At 38.8% G+C, this 19,520-nt stretch overlaps 1 protein-coding gene across 1 annotated transcript; it reads right to left on the bottom strand.

The window, feature by feature from the left end:
- Positions 1 to 44: 44 nt before the first annotated feature.
- Positions 45 to 18,203, bottom strand: si:ch211-136a13.1 (HHIP-like protein 1). The gene is made up of 9 exons (XM_033992495.3): positions 17,836 to 18,203; positions 13,109 to 13,755; positions 11,176 to 11,319; positions 7,262 to 7,590; positions 6,180 to 6,306; positions 5,654 to 5,799; positions 4,406 to 4,487; positions 3,867 to 3,949; positions 45 to 2,782 (listed from the first exon to the last, which is right to left on the bottom strand). The coding sequence occupies exons 1-9, from the start codon at positions 18,109 to 18,111 to the stop codon at positions 1,872 to 1,874; spliced, it is 2,745 nt and encodes a 914-aa protein (XP_033848386.3). The 5' UTR covers positions 18,112 to 18,203; the 3' UTR covers positions 45 to 1,871.
- Between the last annotated feature and the right edge of the window lie 1,317 nt (positions 18,204 to 19,520).

The following is a 19,520-nucleotide window of genomic DNA, read 5'->3' as shown; positions in this document are numbered from 1 at the left end:
TTTATAATGAGTATATGTTGTTTTTCACAGCTTTGGCAGGGCAACTCCTCGAACTTTTTATTAAATTATTATTATTATTATTTATTTCTTAGCAGACGCCCTTATCCAGGGCGACTTACAATCGTAAGCAAAAACATTTCAAGCGTTACAATACAAGTAATACAATAAGAGCAAGAAATACAATAACTTTTGTTCAAGTAAAGTACAAGTTTGACAAACCACAATTCAATAATACAGCAGGTAATAGTGATAGTTACATCAGGATATGATTAAATAGTGATAGTTACATCAGGATGTGATTAAATACAAAGTACTACAGGTTAAAAACTTGGCCGATTACAGTATTCTGAAGTACAGGATTAAATGCAGTAAAATAGGGGCTGATAAGAGCAAAATAAAGCACATTTACATGAAGGGTGATAGTGTCCCAGGATACAAACAGAGGAGTTCTACAGGTGCTCTTTGAAGAGGTGAGTCTTAAGGAGGCGCCGGAATGTGGTCAGGGACTGGGCAGTAAATAGTGGTTAAAGTTTACTAAATGCGTGTCCTTCATCGGTGACCTTGGGTTATGGTGTAACTTTTTATTTATTTTTTTTAACCCCAGCGGTTGTATTGGTTATATCCAGCATACAACTTCTCTATTCTCAGTTCTGTCTGCAATTTTAATTAAAGTGGAAATACCGAGACAAATAAGAAAAAGGAGAAAACACAGTGGAAATACACAAATAAAACACACACAAGATTATTTTTTATTTATTTATTTATTTATTTATTTATTTATTTGTGCCCAAAGTACATAAAGTGTGTGTATATAATAGTTCAAAATCATCTCACAATGTCCAGCATTTTCTTTATATTTTTATTATTATTCATTTTAATAATCATTTATTCATATTCTCTCTGGTCCTTGTTAAAGATTCTTCAAAATATGGGGTGGCTGTTTGTTCTTGGCTCACATTTTGTCTTGAAAAAACTAAAAGTTAAAAAAAAAAAACTAGGAGGGACTTTAATAGTAACATTTCTGAACTATTGCGACGGTATTAATATACCTCTATAACCAGTTATTGGTTTATATACCCTGCATAACCCTATTATCCAACAGGAACTCTGGAGAGAGGAAGGATTGCAGGGCTGGCTCTGATAAGACACGTTTCTCTCTGAGTTACAGAATCGTTCAACTGTGGAGTGGAGGGTGGTGTTTGACTGTGATACTGTAGCCTATTCGAGGTAGTGTATTCTTCTCTGACTTAATAAAACAAAAGGTGGCAGTGCAGTTTTACCGAAAAAAAATGAAAGGAACGTGTGAAAGCAAGTGTGAAAAATGTTTTGAGATTACTGACAGAACACGGGTGCACGGAACAAACCTGTTTGACTTCCTCTGTTCTGGTTTCCATATTGGGAGAAGGTTTGGGGTCAGCTCCTGCTTCTCAATTCCAATTCCATTTTAATCAATTCCAACACTTTATTGATCAGAATTGCAATTCGCAGTTTTCAGTTAAAATGAGCTTCTCACGGTGGCAACAAATTACTTTAATTGAGTCACTGTTTGTTAGTGAACTGAATTGGCTTCAAATGAAAGCAGCTGAACAATGACACCAATTATTATGTCTCTAAAATATAAATTTCAATACCTTAGAAATAATTGGAATTGGATTTTTTGAAAAAAAAGAATTGAAAAATCAACCCCAACCCTGATTGGGAGAAGGACATTAAAACGTTTCAAGTGCGTCCTTGAAGTTACAGAAAGAGTGCATACCAAATATGCCAGAGTCCTTCTAATGTGAACGAGAAGTAGGAAAATTGATTTCTAAAGAGAAGTAAGTCTTCTAAAAAAGAAAGAAGTTGTTCAACCAGTCCTGCCTGAAATGCCGTCACTCCTCCTCGAATTCATCGTAGCCACACACCACCCCCACATCCTCCTTGTGGGAGCAGTTGTGCTCCCCGATTTTGGCTCGCTTGCACTCCAGTAGCGTCTTTTCCGTACCCTCGCACTTCACGTCGTCTAGAAGGATGTTTAGGTTGCTCCCCTCGCCCATTTCTGCTCTTCTGGCCACGCGGAGGACAAACGGGTATCCCAACTGCCGGCACACCACGGCCCCGGCTTTGCTGTCGAACAGATCGTCGCAAACGGTCCCCCACTCCCCCTTGACGTGAATCTCCACCCTTCCGCGATCCGGCAGCTTCTCCCCGTTGCTCTCCAGTCGCACCGCACCGTTCTTCAACTTCCTCTGTCTTACTTTTGTCTGCACCGCACCTCTGCCTTTCTTGTTAACTCGAGTCTGACCGTTCGAACCGCCGAGTTCTTCCGCGTGACCCTTGACTCTCTTGTCGCTCGTCTTTGGCACGCTGGTGACGTTCAGATTTTGGGTCTTCGGAGGGGGCATGGCGGTCACTTCGTGGAAACCAGGCCTTGGCGTAGTCGGACGCTCCGTTTCCGCAAGCGAATGGTATCTGCTGGTAGTCTCGTGTCGTTTGGGAGGAGGGCGAATGGCAGGTTGGTAGGGTTTCTCTGGCCTCCTTGTTGGCGGCTGGTAGATGACTCTGGGACGCTGTGTGGTTGGTGTTTTAGCTGGGAAGTAGATCGGAGGGGTTGGGACTACACTGAGCCTGGCAGTGGTGGTACTGAGTCTGACAGCAGTAGCTGCGGTCCCTCGTATTGTGGTGGTAGCGGTGGGATAAGAGGAAGTCGTAACGAATCTGTTGATAAACGTTGTATTGGCGTAGGTCAGGATTGGTGTCGTAATTGGAACGGCTGTCGTAGTTTTGGGTGGATTTAGAAATCCTGAAAAAAAAAAAAGATTAAAATATATATTTTTTTAAATACAGATTAATAAAATACAGCTGTGGCCAAAGATTTTGTATCCCATAGAATTTTAGGATTGAGACTTCATTAAAAAAAAAATAAGAATAATAATTATAACATGATTTTGTTATTTTATTTACCATCATGTAATCAAAGAAGCTACAAAATGATATCACAAAAGGCTACCGGAAGCCATAATAGTAGCACCCACGGATATCAGGACTGCTCAGTCCCTGACCACCTTTCGGCACCTCCTCAAGACACACCTGTTCAGACAGCACCTGTAAACCTCACAACTCTCCACTATTCTGGACTATATGGCACACAACTGTATCAGTATTTGCATCATCTTGTACTTGCACTGAACTGCTCCACACTTGTATTCTACTACTGCTCTCAATCATAATTATACTTTCTGTATCTTGTACTTGATTTTACTCTTACAGGTATCCGTATTCACGTGTTTGTAATTGCTCTTATTTGAAATTGTTCTTATCCATTTATAGTACTTAGGTCTACTACTTGCTCTTAATGGAATTTACTCTTATAACCAAATATTTTTACGTTTAAGTGCTCAGTCATAATCGCTCTCAAACGTAATTATTTACTGTATTTTTTATTTTCTCTCATTTTAATTTGCTCTTACTTATTACTGGTTTTACTGTACTTTATAACTGCTATTATCTGTAACGTGATATTCTGTATTGTGATACTTTGCAACAACTGTAAGTCGCCCTGGATAAGGGTGCCTGCTAAGAAATAAATAATAATAATAATAATATTAATAATATTAATAATAATAATAATAATAATAATAATAATAATAATAATAATAATACAGTATATCATGTTAGATTTTGAAATCTCACATTTTTTAATTTTTCGTTACCTATATGGAAAACTACAAAACAGCATGTCATTCAATATGTTAACGTAACATTATTCAGGAGGTTTATGAAGCAAAATGAGGTAATTCTATATGGTGATGCAAAACCTTTGGTCATAGCTGTGGGTACATTGTGAGAGGATTTGTCCAGGGAGGTATAAGGTCCTTTTTACATACTTTTCCTTGGGTGGAAGTGATAGAGCTTTCCTTTCACAGTGACAGGAGATGCTGTGAATCTACACTTGCCCGGAGGTGCTCTCCTGAAAGGTAAATTGAATTATGAAATGTCTTAGAAACAAAGGCGAATGCGGTCTTGCGCAGATGGCACAAAGCAAGTGACATATTCGTTGACAGTTTTTTTTGTTGCAGGTTTTATATCATACGAGTTTCACTGCCACCCCACCTTCTGGAAAACTGTATACAGTGTAAGAATGTCTGTCAATGGGCACTCATTATAAGCCAGATGAATGGTCAGCTGACATAATGTTAAAATTTACATTCCGGGTAGTGTTCATGCTACAAAAGCTATGAAACAAAACAACTGTAAATCCTTCTAAAAATTACAAAACGTATCAATAATGGCATTTTTTTTTTTTTTTTATATACCAGTATATATTTTTTCAACTATCAGCTGAAATGTCATTTTTTAAAAGCCAGCAATGGGTAAAACAAAGGCTGACAGTGATGGTTTAAACAGCTTTTATAAGAGACATCACCTTGAAGGGTCGATTATTTTATACATCACCCCAGCCGACACAGCTGCGCTGGGGGAGCCTGTGGAGAGAAAGTAGAGCTCTCCTGCAAGAAAGGATTCAAACAAAAATAAATCAATTACGTGAATTAAATTGGGTTTCCTTACTGTGGAGTTCAACGGCAATATCTACCTTTTATTCACACATCCCGATTAGCACTAATCTTCGACTACATAATGTTAAGAGTTATTATATTACATCACGTTAAATTAAATATCTTAATTACGTTCATATATATATATGTAAAAATAGCAATGTTGTTTATGGAATAGCCTGTGAAAAATGTGATGAAATCAAATATGTTGGAGAGACTGGAACTACTTTATATAAAAGAATTCAGAACCACCTTTCGTTAATTAGAAATAAAAAAATGAATGAACCAATAGTACAGCACTTCACCAGTCAGGGACATGACATAAATGATGTAAAGTTTGTAGTATTAGAACAGCTCAAATTAGACAATGCGACATATAGAAGAATAAAAGAAAGTAAATGGATAAATAGACTGAACACGATTATGCCAGCGGGACTCAACAGAAAAGAATGAACTAATTAACTTCAATAAATATATAACATTTAAATAAATAAACAAAATTCATTCAAAAGTTGTGCATGCTGATGCGCTGGGGAGGCCAAATCTAGACTGATCCTCAGAGCCAGCATTGCATGACTTAATAAAAATATAAGTTTATGTAAAGTAGTGTTAATTGGAATTAATACAGATTCAAAGATAGAAGTAAAAATGATGTCACAATATATAGAACACCATTACATCATGTAAGAATAAATCATGAATTTGAATGTAAACAATAACAAGTAGTTGTCATGCCGTCAAAAACCTATAAATACCTCCAATGTTTGGATTCAAACACAGGCTCCCTTGAGAAAGATATGTACAACATATCGAAACGTTGGGAAGCTGGCTCTTTGAGCTAAAATATATATATATATATATATATATATATATATATATATATATATATACATATAGTTTTTTTTTTTTTTTCACTTTTGGCCACAGCTGTAATCTAAAGCTGACCACAATGACCTACTGTATATACACTGTTTGTACATGGACAAAGAGTGACAGACAGATGGACGAAAAGGCCTACCACCAGATTCTAATACTCTCAATATCTTGTGCTGAAGAACGTTACATAAAAACGCAAGTGTCACAAGTGTGTGTGTGGAAGTGTCAACCGATAAAGTTACCTGCCTCGTCCTCGGCAAACGAGATGATGTACTTGTAATAGGTGTTGATGGTCTTGGGGAAGTTGCAGGTCTGGCCTTTCCCCATGCAGATCTCTTTGTAGTGCCATTCGCCAGTAGCGGGATCTTCTTTGAGAGACATCAGGCGTCTGCAAGAGACCAACCAGCGAACCAAAACCTGAGCACAGCAGGACCATGTAGATTCGGAACAAATACTGCACGACGGCCCTGGTTCGGTAGCATGCAATCTAGTATTTCTGGGGAACTATAATGGATTGCTTGGCATGTGCCTGTGGAACGGGCAGTGTTCTGAGATACACTGCCCCCTATCGGTGAGATGATGCAGACAAGTCTGGTTATTTTGCATTGTGGTTAAGATGCTCACCGGTTTGCACCCATCCTCTGCCCTGTTACACCTGCAACAGACTCTCAAAGTGTAAGAGTGTGTGTGGTGTTAGAATTGCTGGGCAAGCCATCCAGCTTAGTAACGACAGTAGAACACGTGTACAGCAGTTTAAAACAGACATACCCACTCATAAAATCTCCAAAGATGTAGAGCCCGTTCAAGTTAGGCATCTCACAGCCTCTGTAGACGTAGCCTCCAGTCACTGACTTCCCCAGCTTGTGGGGGTACGCGAAAATGGGTAAGATATCATCTGTAATGTAGTGACTGCAGTCAGCTCTGTTACTGTGGGTTCAGAGCTCATGAAAGGTTATGGGCTTCTGTGAAGCAGTGACCATTGTGCTGAATTGTATGACTCGCACACTAGCGAAAGCTAGTGAGTTTAACTGCTGAGTCACCTGTGCGCTTATGTAAATCACAAGTTATTCAGACAGTAAAGTTTCATTATGCAATTCTATTGTTACTTAATTTGTTATGTTCTATTACGTAATTTAAGTAAAACACTTTTTTTTTTTTGAACAACCTTTACTTAAAATATTCACAACATAACATACAGCTGTGGCCAAATGTTTTGCATCACCCTATAGAATTAACACATTTAGTTTCATAAAGTCGAATGAAACCTGCTGAATAATGTTACGTTAACATATTGAATTACATACTGCTTTGATGTTTTCCATGTACTTCATTTTGTCTCAATCCCAAAATTCCAGGTGATGCAAAACTTTTGGCCACAGCTGTAGATTTTATTTTTCCATTTTTAAATAATACTACTGTTTAATAACCCTACGCTTTTTTAGGTAATTTGTGACAGGGAAACAAAACTAGACTTAGTATTTGTGACTTAGTATTGTATTTCTTGCTCTTATTGTATTACTTGTATTGTAACACTTGAAATGTATTTGCTTACGATTGTAAGTCGCCCTGGATAAGGGCGTCTGCTAAGAAATAAATAATAATAATAATAATAATAATAATAATAATAATAGTATTTGTATAATTATTTGTATAGTAACAATATGCCCTAGCCAAAGAAATGGAGTAATACTATGCAAAGGTTCTGGACTGTCATACTGTTACAAGGCTAACTGAAAAATATTTATTTATAACCTCATCATAACTCTACATGAGGATCAGCACAGCCCAAATAGATATTAAAACGCTATGGCTGAAGGTTTTCGCTGTCCTCTAGATGAAGGTTTCCTTACCGAGCGAGGAGTTGCTGCATAGCTTTTTGTCATAGCATGAGAAGCCCTCCTTGGCTCTCCAGCCGTAGTTTCCTCCCTTGGTGATGATGTCGACCTCCTCGAATTTATTCTGCCCCACGTCTCCGCACAGCAGTCTCCCCCGGCCGGTGCGGGTCAGGGGGTCCCCCCGGTCCACGGAACAGCGCCACATGTTTCGCACACCGTACGCGTAAATCTCGGGGCGAGACCTGGGGTCCGTCACGAAGGGGTTGTCAGGGGGGATCCGGTACGGGGGTCCGCTGCTGTTATCATCCACATCCACGCGAAGAACCTTACCCAGCAGAGAGGATCTGCAGGGAAAGCTGTATTGTCATTTCAACCCTGCAAAACCTTTTTGAAATGAGAACAAGCTAACTTTATTTATGTAACTACAACTATAGCCAAAGGTATTGCATCACCAAGAAATTTAGGATTGCATCATAATTAAAAAAAACAAAAAACAAACAAAAAAAATTATATGAATATAATTTAGATCTTTTATTTAACAATTGTAATCAAAGAAACTGCCAAATTATATCACAAAAGTCTACCGGAAGCCATAATAGCAGTACAGTATTTCATGTTAGATTTTAAATGATCACATTTTTGTCAGTTTTTCATTAAGTATATGGAAAACTACAAAGCCGGTATTTAATTCAATACGGTAACGTAACATTATTCATCACATTTCATTCGACTTTATGAAGCAAAATTTGTTCTATTCTATAGGGGGATGCAACACTTTTGGCTACAGCTGATAGATTCTGTTTCATGTACAAAGAACTTTTTTGTTTTTCCCTGTCTGGCAACACATAATGTACTGCATATGAAAAATTCGAGCAAGTGAGGTTGGATTTAAAAAAAATAATATAGAGGGGTTAGCTAAGCATTGTATCACATTTGATACAGACATGAGCATTTCAGGGTTAAACAGGCTTAAGGGTTGAATACATCAGCCTATACCATGACATGTGTGGTCATGCCAGGATTATCACTCAAATATGTGGTTGATGCAATCCCAATGGACTTCCCGGTACCTGAGCTGGGCTCAGTTCCAATTGTAATTGTGCAATTTGTAATTAACTGCAATTACAATGTGATTGCAATTGTAACTACAGTGGAACCAAAACCATGATTGAGTTGCAGCTGTGTGGGCAGTATATGCTGCTATCATTATTATTATCTATTAGCAGATGCCCTTATCCGGGGCGACTTACAATTGTTACAAGATATTACATTATTTTTACATACAATTACCCATTTATACAGTTGGTTTTTTACTGGAGCAATCTAGGTAAAGTACCTTGCTCAAGGGTAGAGCAGCAGTGTCCCCCAGCTGGGATTGAACCCACGACTCTCCGGTCAAAAGTCCAGAGTCCTAACCACTACTCCACACCAGAACTGACCTTGCCTGACCTAGTGCAAGTAAGAGTTGTCAGGTCACAATGTTGCTGACACACACAGAGATAAGCCGGCAACTAAGTTTTGCACCCAAAGGGGTGGAGAGACTTGAAGGTGCATTTGAGAAGCAGACCGGAGTCCTCTCCTGATGAATGGCTGTCCCATGCCCGTGCTTCTTCCAGAGGATCAGGTTATTGATTACCACTTCATTTCTGTTTATAACTTGGCACTATGTTATTGTGTTTAATGATAACGTTTAAGCAATATGTAGGTAACTTCTGATTATTGGAATCGATAAAGGAAACTTGTTCTGATTACATCCTTGTTGTGTGCCCCCCACCCTTCACACGCATACATAAATTATTTAGTTTTCATACAAATGGCTACAGTTTGTTGCCGCAGGTTATTTGAGAGTTATGAAAACCTGTCAGATAAAAAATACAATATGTTTGACTGAATTCCCTCTGCCCCTTCGGGTAAGGCAGTAGATGTCAGTGCAATAACTCATTTTGAACTGCAATATAACTACAGTAATATGAGTGTTAGAATTCACCTCAGGCATCACAGAGCACTGCATGATAATTTAAATATTGCAACTGAGGATTTGGAGGTTCTGCAGTAAGCCCGGAATACGCATACTGTATACTTTTAAAAAATACTAAAGAAACTTGAGGAATGACAAACGTTAAAAGCTTGTAAACTAAACAATTAAAAGAAGAAAAAAATAAAGCCAGACACCTTGTTCAATGTTAAATAGAAGTGTAACAATGCATAGTGTACCGATGAATAAACATGGTATTTATTTTCTCTTTTAACAAAAAGGTCTATTAATAAATGGTCTTATTATGCACCATACAAGTATAGCATGTATCGTGATAGATGCCGTATCTCCACCTGCATATCGCGATACACATCGTATCATGGCATTAGTGTACCATTACACTCCTGCTGTTCACGCAAAAGGCTGTGTAAGAGAGAATTTGAGAAGTTTATTTCTTTCTTTCATTAGTTCTATTACTTGGATTAACAATGTATAATTACTAACAAAATATAGTTAAGCTTAAGCTTAATGTGAGTCTGCATTATTGCTGCTTATTTAGCTTTTTCTGTAAATCAATGCTGCCTGTAAGTAGAAGTTGCCTGGAGTTGATAATCGGCTAAAAACAGATGTCTCAAGAGAGATCCGACTGTAAGAAGGGGGGGTGGAGGCTAGTAGATAACGGGAAAGTACTGAGAGCGAACAGTTTATGAAGTATCATGTGACAAAAGGCACAAGCAGTTTGTGGGGCGTATACTGATGTTGTTTTGCATGCATGTACAAAAATGTTATGTGAACTCGCCTGCGTTAGAGAATTTTGAAGAGCCTCGCTCTTGTGTGATTACAATAAAGCAACCTCAGGTTTTGAAATTGGAACTTGGGTGTGACATCTCTCTTTTCTTCCAGCTGTTACACCTGTTATCAGTGCTGTCGGCCCATGATGGTCCTATTGACGGTGATATGGCAGGTGTTTCTACTATACCCCTACCCCCTGTAAAAGTTTAAGATTGCTGTCCAGCTTTTATAATGGTTGCATTGTGTTACACTTCACTTCGCTGTGCTTTTATCTGTCACACTGCAGTATACTTTATAACACATCCTTTTTAACAGAACTGCCAGCTTTAACTTCCTCTTAATGCTAAGGAACCAGCTTTGTTTAGTTTATTTTTAGTTCTCTTGGACAGCTGCAAAATGAAATGGGGCTTTCCCTCAAGCCACTGAAATTTAATACACAAAAATAAAACAAAAAACCAGCACAGATTTTTACATTTTACAGGATAATAGGAAGCAAATTTTCCTCCGATTTGGGGTGCTGAGGTTCATTGTGAGTTCACAGCCTCAGTACGGCAGTAAAAATGGCAGCACCTTGAATTTGCTTCCAATCAGCTTTTAAAACAATTGCCATTGATTGGTACTCAATTGTAAAGGTGAGGGAGGACAGCCTTTCTTGAAATCAACCCATTAGTGAATTTATTTAATACCAATACTTCTTAAAAGGCAATTCCTGCTAGGAATGCAGATTGTACAAAGCAGACCTTTAAAATCACCTGCATATTAAATCTTTTGAGCGTACTGTTCAGGCCACCAGAGGGCGTCCTCACACCCTCAGCAGCATCACATAGAAGAAACTTAGCCATTGCTTTCTGACTGGTGGCCAGGGTCACACTATTAACGTTGGAACAGGGGAGCTCCTGATTTGGGGGGAAAAAAAAAAAAAAAACTGTGGTGCCCCACAGAAGTTTGAGGGACCAGTCTGCCATTGTTGCACTGCCATCTCCTTGTTTTATCAGTCTTCTAACAATGCCTTAAGCAAAGTACACTTTGGCTGTGTTTTATTTCGCCAGGTTACTGGTGATAAAGTCATCACAGCTTATTAACACCATTTATAATCAGCCCATTTGAAGTGATATTAAAAAAGGGTCAGAGAGTGAGAATCCACCTGTTAATCTGTGCTTACTTGTTCTGAGCATTCCCAAACTCTCCGAATGGGTCTCCGGCTTTGCCCCCGTCCCCTACGAAGATGTAGAGATAGCCATCAAAGCCGAAAAGAAGCTGCCCTCCATTGTGATTGGATGCTGGCTCCACCACCTCCAGGAGAATTCTGCAATCACAGGGACCATCCAAACAAAAGAAGCACACTTAACAAAGCCTTTGTCTTTTCAGGAGATTCCCAGAGATGGAAATAAGACTCCCATTGCACAGCCTGGTTTTAATATGAGTTTAATAACACCTGTAACACCTATACACTGTGGCTAAATCAGACTTGTAGTAATACCTGGATCAGATGAAACTGCTATGCAACTGGAGTCTTATTTCCATCCCTGGATTCCTAGGTTTTCAGTCTGTAATATTTGTGTGCTTGGATCTCTCCTTCAATTTTCGATAATGCTTTATTTTCAAACTTGAATGAATATAAAGCATTGCGAATACATCAGAAATAATAATAACAGAGAAAACAAAACATAAAAGCTACCAGACTTAACTCAAATATCTTTTTTTTAAGTGCTTTTAAAAACACTAGTAAATATTTATTTAAGGAAACACAGCCCAGCAGTCTGCTGTTTCAAGGTTTGCGTGAGGGTTAAATTTGGAGTGGGGAAACTGAAAATTAAAAGCCATAATGTCTATTGGAGATCTTGTAAATGCACGCTCTCCCTGGTTTTAGGCCATCTGGTTTTGGTAAAGGAAAATAAAGGGATGGTTGTCTATAGATGAACCGTAGGTAAACACAGCAATGGTAAACGCCAAAGTACTGGCTGGGGTTTATATGAACACCCACAAGTGTAAAATTACTGTTGAAAAAAAAAAAAACACAACCTGAGGTTGTGATGCTATTTACTGGGCTGCTTTCATTCCGTTGCCCTTGGTTACACTGCATCATGAAGTTTCCTGGGAGTGCTCAATACTACACAATTCTATACCACAGCAACATCACTAAATCTACTTTAGAAAAATGCATACCTGTATATATGAGGCTTGTTCAAGTATTAGAACAAAATAGACAACAAAATGTTTTCTTTTTCTTTTCATGCTGTTCACTACATCAAAACACATTATAAAGCTTATAAATAGCTAAATGTACCTGGAAGAACTGTTAATACTGATTCTATGCATTCAAAGCACCAGATGGATTTTCCTTAAAATGACTTGTTTCAAATTTTAACCCAATTAAAAAAAAATACATGTAATAATATTTAAAGCATTCTTATTATGCACCCAATACAGTGACACTAACTTCCCAATAAGCATACAGTTAAAACGTCATTCTGGTGAATCCATTCACTAGTTTGCATTTTTTTTAAAACACTGAGGACAGCTTTTTGTGAGTCGAAACATGTCTGTTATTTTTATTCTCTTTTTTTTAACTAATAGAAATAAACTGCAATGGGTTGCACCTATATATGGCGATTACTTTATTTAAAAATGAAAAATAAACAGATAAATGAATAATTACATACACATCGAAATAAATAAATAAATAAATATATAGACATGTGTTTATGTATGTATTTAGTCTCTGTAAGTCGCTTTGGATAAAGGCATCTGCTAAATAAACAATAATAATAATAATAATAATAATAATAATAATAATAATAATAATAATAATTTTCACATTTGTTTATTTATTTCGACATTTATTTATGTATTCATTTATTTATTTATTTTTAATGTTGGCATAAAATATCCTCCTCATATGCACCGGATTAGTGAAAAACGTAAAGTTAAAAAGGAAGCCTTCAATGTGTGAAATGAGAGAAAACTCAACTACGTTTACACACAGCTGGTGCAACTGCGCCAGAAGTTACCAGAAGTTGATAAAAAAAAAAAGCTGGCTTTTTTAGTCGAGTATTATCACGGTTCATCTTATAAAAATAAATAAATAATTTTACCGTTCAGAAGCTGGGTCCAGTGCGTTCATATCGTTCACAGACAGCGCGAACTCGCTAATGCGAATCCGCTCCTCTCTCTTCACGGAGACCGAGTAATAAACGTACGCCTTGCCGGTGGACTTGAAGCGCGGATGGAAGGCGACGCAGAGGAACCCTCGCTCATCCCCGGCCCACGGCGAGGTCAGCACAGCCTTGGTCAGGTTCAGGAACGGCTTGTCAATCCGCGACCCGTTGGGCAGGTACGCCCAGACGTAGCCCAACTGTTCCGCGATGAAGAACCGATGCGTGCCGTCGTTGGCGTGGACCATGGCGACCGGGTTGCGCAAGAGGTTCGCTACCTCCTGAAGGCAGAGCTGCAGGCAGCCTTCGGGGTCTGTGCGCACCGCCCCCAGGTCGGCGTTCAGTTCGGCGTTTGTGAGCACGTTGGGGTAGCAGTACTCCGGGTCTTTGAGCTCCATGAAGGCGCAGAATTTATCCCGGTCTCCCTCAATCTCTATCATCTCGTCGTCCTCCATGAGAAGGCTCAAGGTTGAGCGGCAACGATGCCAGAAATCAGTGCAGTATTCCCCGCACAGTCCGGGCAGTTCTCGCATAGGGGTGTTAGCGTCCTCGGCGTCATATAAATGGGCAGCGTATGGACAGCATTCCTGAATTAAAATATATATATAAATAAATACATATTAATAACGTGTAAGCAGATAGTATATAAATAACCAATAACTTAACAGCTATCAATGACTAATTTGATCAAATTATACCCCAGGGAGCATTTTACAGCACAGCGATCCCCCAGTGCAGTAAAATGCTCTAAAAAAAAACCCCATAAACGTTTTATCCCTGATTAAATCATACACACAAATGACTTTCCTTATGCTTATTCAGATTCTACCACTGAGTTTTTAAATTATGGTTGGTGTTGCAAAAATCCAACCTCTGTACAGGTCTGGTCAATACAGCCTTCTCACTTTCTTCATTCATGGATGTGAAGGATATTGACTTATGCACGCACCCTCAGCCTGTATTGTGATTTGGGAGGCAACAGGTTTGGACATCTGCCCCTAGAAGCAATGCTAAGACTACCAGCAGCCACCTTTCCCACCATTATCCACAGGGAATAGCTTTGATCCCAAGTAATCATAGCGGCTTGGAACAACAGTGTCTAATGGGATGGGATAACTTTCCTACATCATCAACGCAGTGCTCAAAATATGTAGCATTTTTCTTTTCTGCTGGCACAGCATTAAGAGGAAATTAGCTGCACATAGAAACCCGACAGCAGAATTCAAGCAAGCGTGGCGTCTAGCTGTTTTATCCCCTCACATCTGAAATCAAAAAGCATTACAATACTACAGTATGAAAGCTTACATGGGACCTTTCAGGGTATTACATGCAGTCTAGCTGCTTTTGAGCTTCTTTTATGGAAGCCAGAACAAGGGCATTTTAATTGAGTTTCATGAAATGTAGATTTTTTTGTGAAACCAAGAGTTGCTGTCTTACTATATATAAAAAATTGTGTACAATAAGATGGGTTTGTTTGTAGCTCATTTTTAGAATGACAAACTTAAATCAGGGCATAGATATCCTAAGAAAAAGGGTGTTTGACAACCATGGAGACTGAACTGCTCCCTCTCTCACCCCCCTAAGAGAAAATGTGCTCCCTTCAGTCCAGTGCTGGCTTTTGGCATTGTCGCTATGCCATTTGTGAAAGCTTACAATGGAATAAAAAAAAAAAAGACTAGTCTCCATTGCCTATAATGCTGCAATTTTCATAAGCTGCAAAAAAAAAGTAAAACTGAAGAGATGAGGATTGTCTTGACAGTTTTGAAAGCTGTTAACAGGCAGATCCGAAGGTAAAACTTATTTGTTGTGACTCAAGGAAATGCTTGGCACTGAAGGCAGTTTATGAGGGACTCAAACTCAGGGTCACCTGCCAAGTAGGCTCATTAAATCCAGACGCCAGATTGCTCACTATCAGGGGAACTCTTAGGAACAGCGACTTCAGGACATCACATAACACGGATACAGTCGGCTACTGGGATTCGACTGTCAAGAAACTTTGTTTGAGAAAGTAAGGCAGCTGCTTGAGTAGAGATCAGAGCAAATAAAAAAAGAAATGTTTTACTTAAAAGCTGACTAAACTGTAGCAACTCCACCACAATGCTACTTCAGTACTGTGTCCATTAATACATTGATATACAGTATATATACTGTACTGTACTTGATTCCACTCAAGGCTATAGACTGTCCTTGCAGTCTTTTAAAAACATTCAATAGAATAGTTAAAAAGAGCCATATTGTTAATGACTGACCATTATCACTCAGTATGGCTCATAGATTAACACACTCAGCAGCAGGTATTTGGCCTTCATACTGTATGTGTCATGTTAGAATTCTGTTCTCTTTGTACGTGAATGCAATGGTTGTGAAGTTAACAATGCGATTGTAGGTGGTTGAAAGGAAGGACTTATTTAAAAGTACCAAATACTTATTTAAAAAAAAATGGCTTTCCTTTTCCTACTGCTTCAAAAGGGAACAAACCTTTGAGGTGGATATTTGGCCCCTTCCTGTAGATTCTCAATTACCCTCTTTAATAAAGACCTATTGTTCCTGGGAACTAAAGTAGTCTGGCATGCCTACCACAGAGCCACATCTTGAGAGCCGCTTCTTCTATAGAAGGCCTTTCCTGTGGGAATACGGCAGCGATGTGCCTGATTATCACAAGATAGCACAAAGGGTTTCAGTTTTTAGAAAACCGCTACACAGATTTTGTTTTCTTGTCCCTTTTGAGAAAGAACTGATTGTTTGATTCAAATTAATAAACCCTTGAACTAAGAGGCTTGGTGGTCCAGTGGTTAAAGAAAGGGAGCTTGTTACCAGGAAGGTTCAATCCCAGCTCAGCCATTGACTCACTGTGCGTTATCCTGAGCAAGTCACTTAACTTCCTTGTGCTCCGTCCTTCGGATAAGTCCTAATGTAAGTGACTCTGCCGTATCAGTTGTGATGCATAGTTTACCTAGTCTCTGTAAGTCGCTTTGGATAAAAGCGTCTGCTAAATGACAATAATAATAACTATAACAAATGATTTAAGTGATACAGTACAAATATAAATTTTAAAGTAAAATATAGCGTTCCACGTCCCCAGATGTTGCTACAACTGTTTAAATAACGTCCCTGTCATTTCTCTTTTCATTGTTCACATCCTGTCAACTTTTTACACTTATGACTTTAAAGTCTGTTTCAAAGCTCTTTTCAGAATGGCAGTGGGGTTTGAGATCTGTCTCAATAAATATATAAATAAAAAGTTATTTAAACAATTGTAGCAACACCTCCGCTATATTTCTCAGAACACCACTACTTACTTTATAAGCTCTTCAAATTGCCCTGGGTGTAATTTGAGTTATGTTTACATTAGAAAGACTTCAAGGCTACACAACATGCATGACCAGTTTTTTTTTATACAGGATTTTACTTTGGTGTACATTGATGCTTGTGTCGTTTGAGAATTTAGTGAAATCTTAGAGACGAACATTGTGATCTTGGATTCAGCCTTGCTTTCTCAAATCATCTTCAATGGCAACGTTGCAATGGATGTGGCACTACAATGGCAGTCCACTGGTTCAGTGCCAATGGGCAAGGACTGCATAAGGAAAGCTAATTTAGTCTGAGGCTGCCATTGGCAGAAATGGTACCAGTCATGTGTTGCCACTGTGAGAAGCTCATTTTAACAGAATGCTGCTAATTGCATTGTTGATCAATGGTGTGTTGGAATTGATTAAAAAGGAATGGGAATTGGAATTGGGAATTCATTTAAAAATGGAATTGGAATTGAAAAACAGGAATTGACCCCAACCCTGTGCATAATGAGAATCTTTTTTAAGACCATAGCAATAGTACATAGTGCAAAATATTTGTCTCCACTCTATTGTATTACCCTTGCTTGCAATGCTGTGGTCAGCCATCGGGTCTGCTAAGGTTTCTTTTGGGTGATATAACATCAATACCATGGGATCCTAAGTGCACTAGTGCATAAACTAGAGTTCTGGCAACTCTCCAAAAGCCTCCAAAGCAAGAAATGCAGGATGTGTTGCTTCATGCCACAGACACAGACCTGAGCCACTAGTCATTCTAATTTGTGATCTTGAAAGGTCTGGCTGGGGAAACATCAAAAAATGTCATGTGCTGTAGTGCAGTTAGCAAGAGATGATCACCCCTTGGCTGGTGTTATCAATGTCCTTACCCTCATAAAAAGGTTGATACCAGTGCATTCCTGGAACTAAGATCTCAGTTAATATAGATCCTGGCAAATTCGTGTTGTTGTGTCATGTGAAAAGCAGACAAGCACACATGTGGGTGACTCAGAGGACATTTACAATATTCATCTGTTGCACCGCACTGAATCAAACTATTGCAAACTGCTCAGTCGGGCAACGGATTTAAGAAGCCATTAGCTTAAGCATTTGCTTTCCTTTTGAGTGAGTGTCAGATGATTGAATCAAGCATGTCAACACCACAATGGACTTCCTGGAGACTGTGCAATAGAAAGTTGTGCAAATTTGATGCAAAGCAATTACTGAATCTGGCTAAAATATTTTTCCCTTTAAGGTAATAATGGAAATATACCACAATCCTGAAGTCCATCTATTAACAAAAATACAAAAGCTTTATTTATAGTTTAATGTACATATGATTTATATAGGAATCAATAATAATAATAATAATACTCTCACCTGGCAGAGAATAGACTGTATGTATTTCCCACAAGCCACGTACCCAGAGTAGTCAAAGAAATCCATAACCCGATAATATCTCCTCATGATCAGCTGCTCTTGCTCGGAATCACAGCATCCAAACTGGGAGTACTCCGTGCAGAAAGTGAGGGGCTCTGGTGGTTTAAAAGGGGGCTTATAGTCCAAGCACTGGGGGTGGGATCCCACCAGCCAGGGGGATACAAAAACAAGCAACCAGCAGCTCTGCAGTAGTGCCTGAAAGCGAACCCCATTCATGGCAAAGTTCAGCAGGATTCTCAGGGCTAAACTGGCTTTCCTGCGCACAGTTCCACAGTGTGTTTGAGAGTCTTTCTCTTTCTCTCTCTCTCTCTCTCTCTCTCTCTCTCTCTCTCATTTTGGCAACGTTTGGTTAGCTCTAAACATGTGCTTTGCTGGATAATATGAGCCTCATTCAAGCCAAGGGCCTCCCCCTCTCCTCTCCTCTCCTCCCCTCTCTGTACCTCTCACAGCATAACACTGTGCATTCCAGCTCTCTCTATCTCTCACACACATGTGTATGCACTATAAGAGGCAGCAATTGAAGTACATTAACTTCTTTAGCACTTTGTGCTTACCACTGTATTGAGACAGCATGGTCCTGTATATGACATGACTAAGGCTGTCAATCCATAGACATTTAAACCTGAAGTTTACTACTGTATTGTTGCACTTTACCTATGGTTATACTGTATTATATGCATTTACTATAGTTTAACTTGTTTATACTTAAATATACTTTACCATACCTCTCTGGGCTTTACAATGCTTGCCTATGCTTTACTGTGCCATGCTTTGACAGTGCTGTATTACGCTTTGCTCTGCTTTTACTTTGGGAAAATTTTACATTGTCAATAACATCAACTGAATTGATTTAGTATTTATAACAATTGTCCGCTTCTCAAATAATTTAGCATTGCCATTTTTTAAACATGTTATTATTGGTCCAATGGTAACCCTTACAGATCCGTGATTCGTTGGGCCACGTTGACAGTAAAGTGTACTACAAGGTATTAGAACCCATCACTTATTCACTGGCTCCCAATATTTCAAGATTATTTCACGCGTAAATCAGATAGCAAAATACCCCAGAGCTCCGTGCAGCATATTCGTTTTAGGAAATATCTAAATTTGTTGCCACCAGACTGTGGAATGGCTCTAATGGGCCTAGTCCTGACAGCTATGTGGCTCTTACCTAGTTACCATGACAACTGAACCGGTCGTAGCAAGCGAGGAGTGACAGGGAGCAGGCCACCAAGCACATTGCTGGTGTGTGAAGGCCTACACTACTAAATATTTCATGAAGACAAAACAACCCAGGAAAAAACCGACAGCTGCAACATCGACTGTAAAAACTGACACTGACCCTCAACATAAAAGTATAAATTACTTGAATGCTTTTAAGAAAACTACAGTAGAAGTACTGTCCAGGTATACCGTTACTCTAGTACGGTATTCATTTAAACGTGTGTATTTACGCAACATTATAACAACAAAGAATGAGTTTATCATGCCATTTTTTATAATATGCTGTACCATACCGCTGTGCTTTACAATGCTTGTCTACTATGCTTTACCATACTTTCACTTTGTGTTTAATTACATTTTGCTGTGATTTTACTCTGAGGAACTTTTACAAAAGGTTGTTT

Source organism: Acipenser ruthenus, chromosome 30 (assembly GCF_902713425.1).
Source record: "Acipenser ruthenus chromosome 30, fAciRut3.2 maternal haplotype, whole genome shotgun sequence".
Lineage (NCBI taxonomy): Eukaryota > Metazoa > Chordata > Actinopteri > Acipenseriformes > Acipenseridae > Acipenser > Acipenser ruthenus.
Note: the sequence above shows the minus strand (reverse complement) of the source record. Positions and strands in the feature narration are given on the sequence as shown.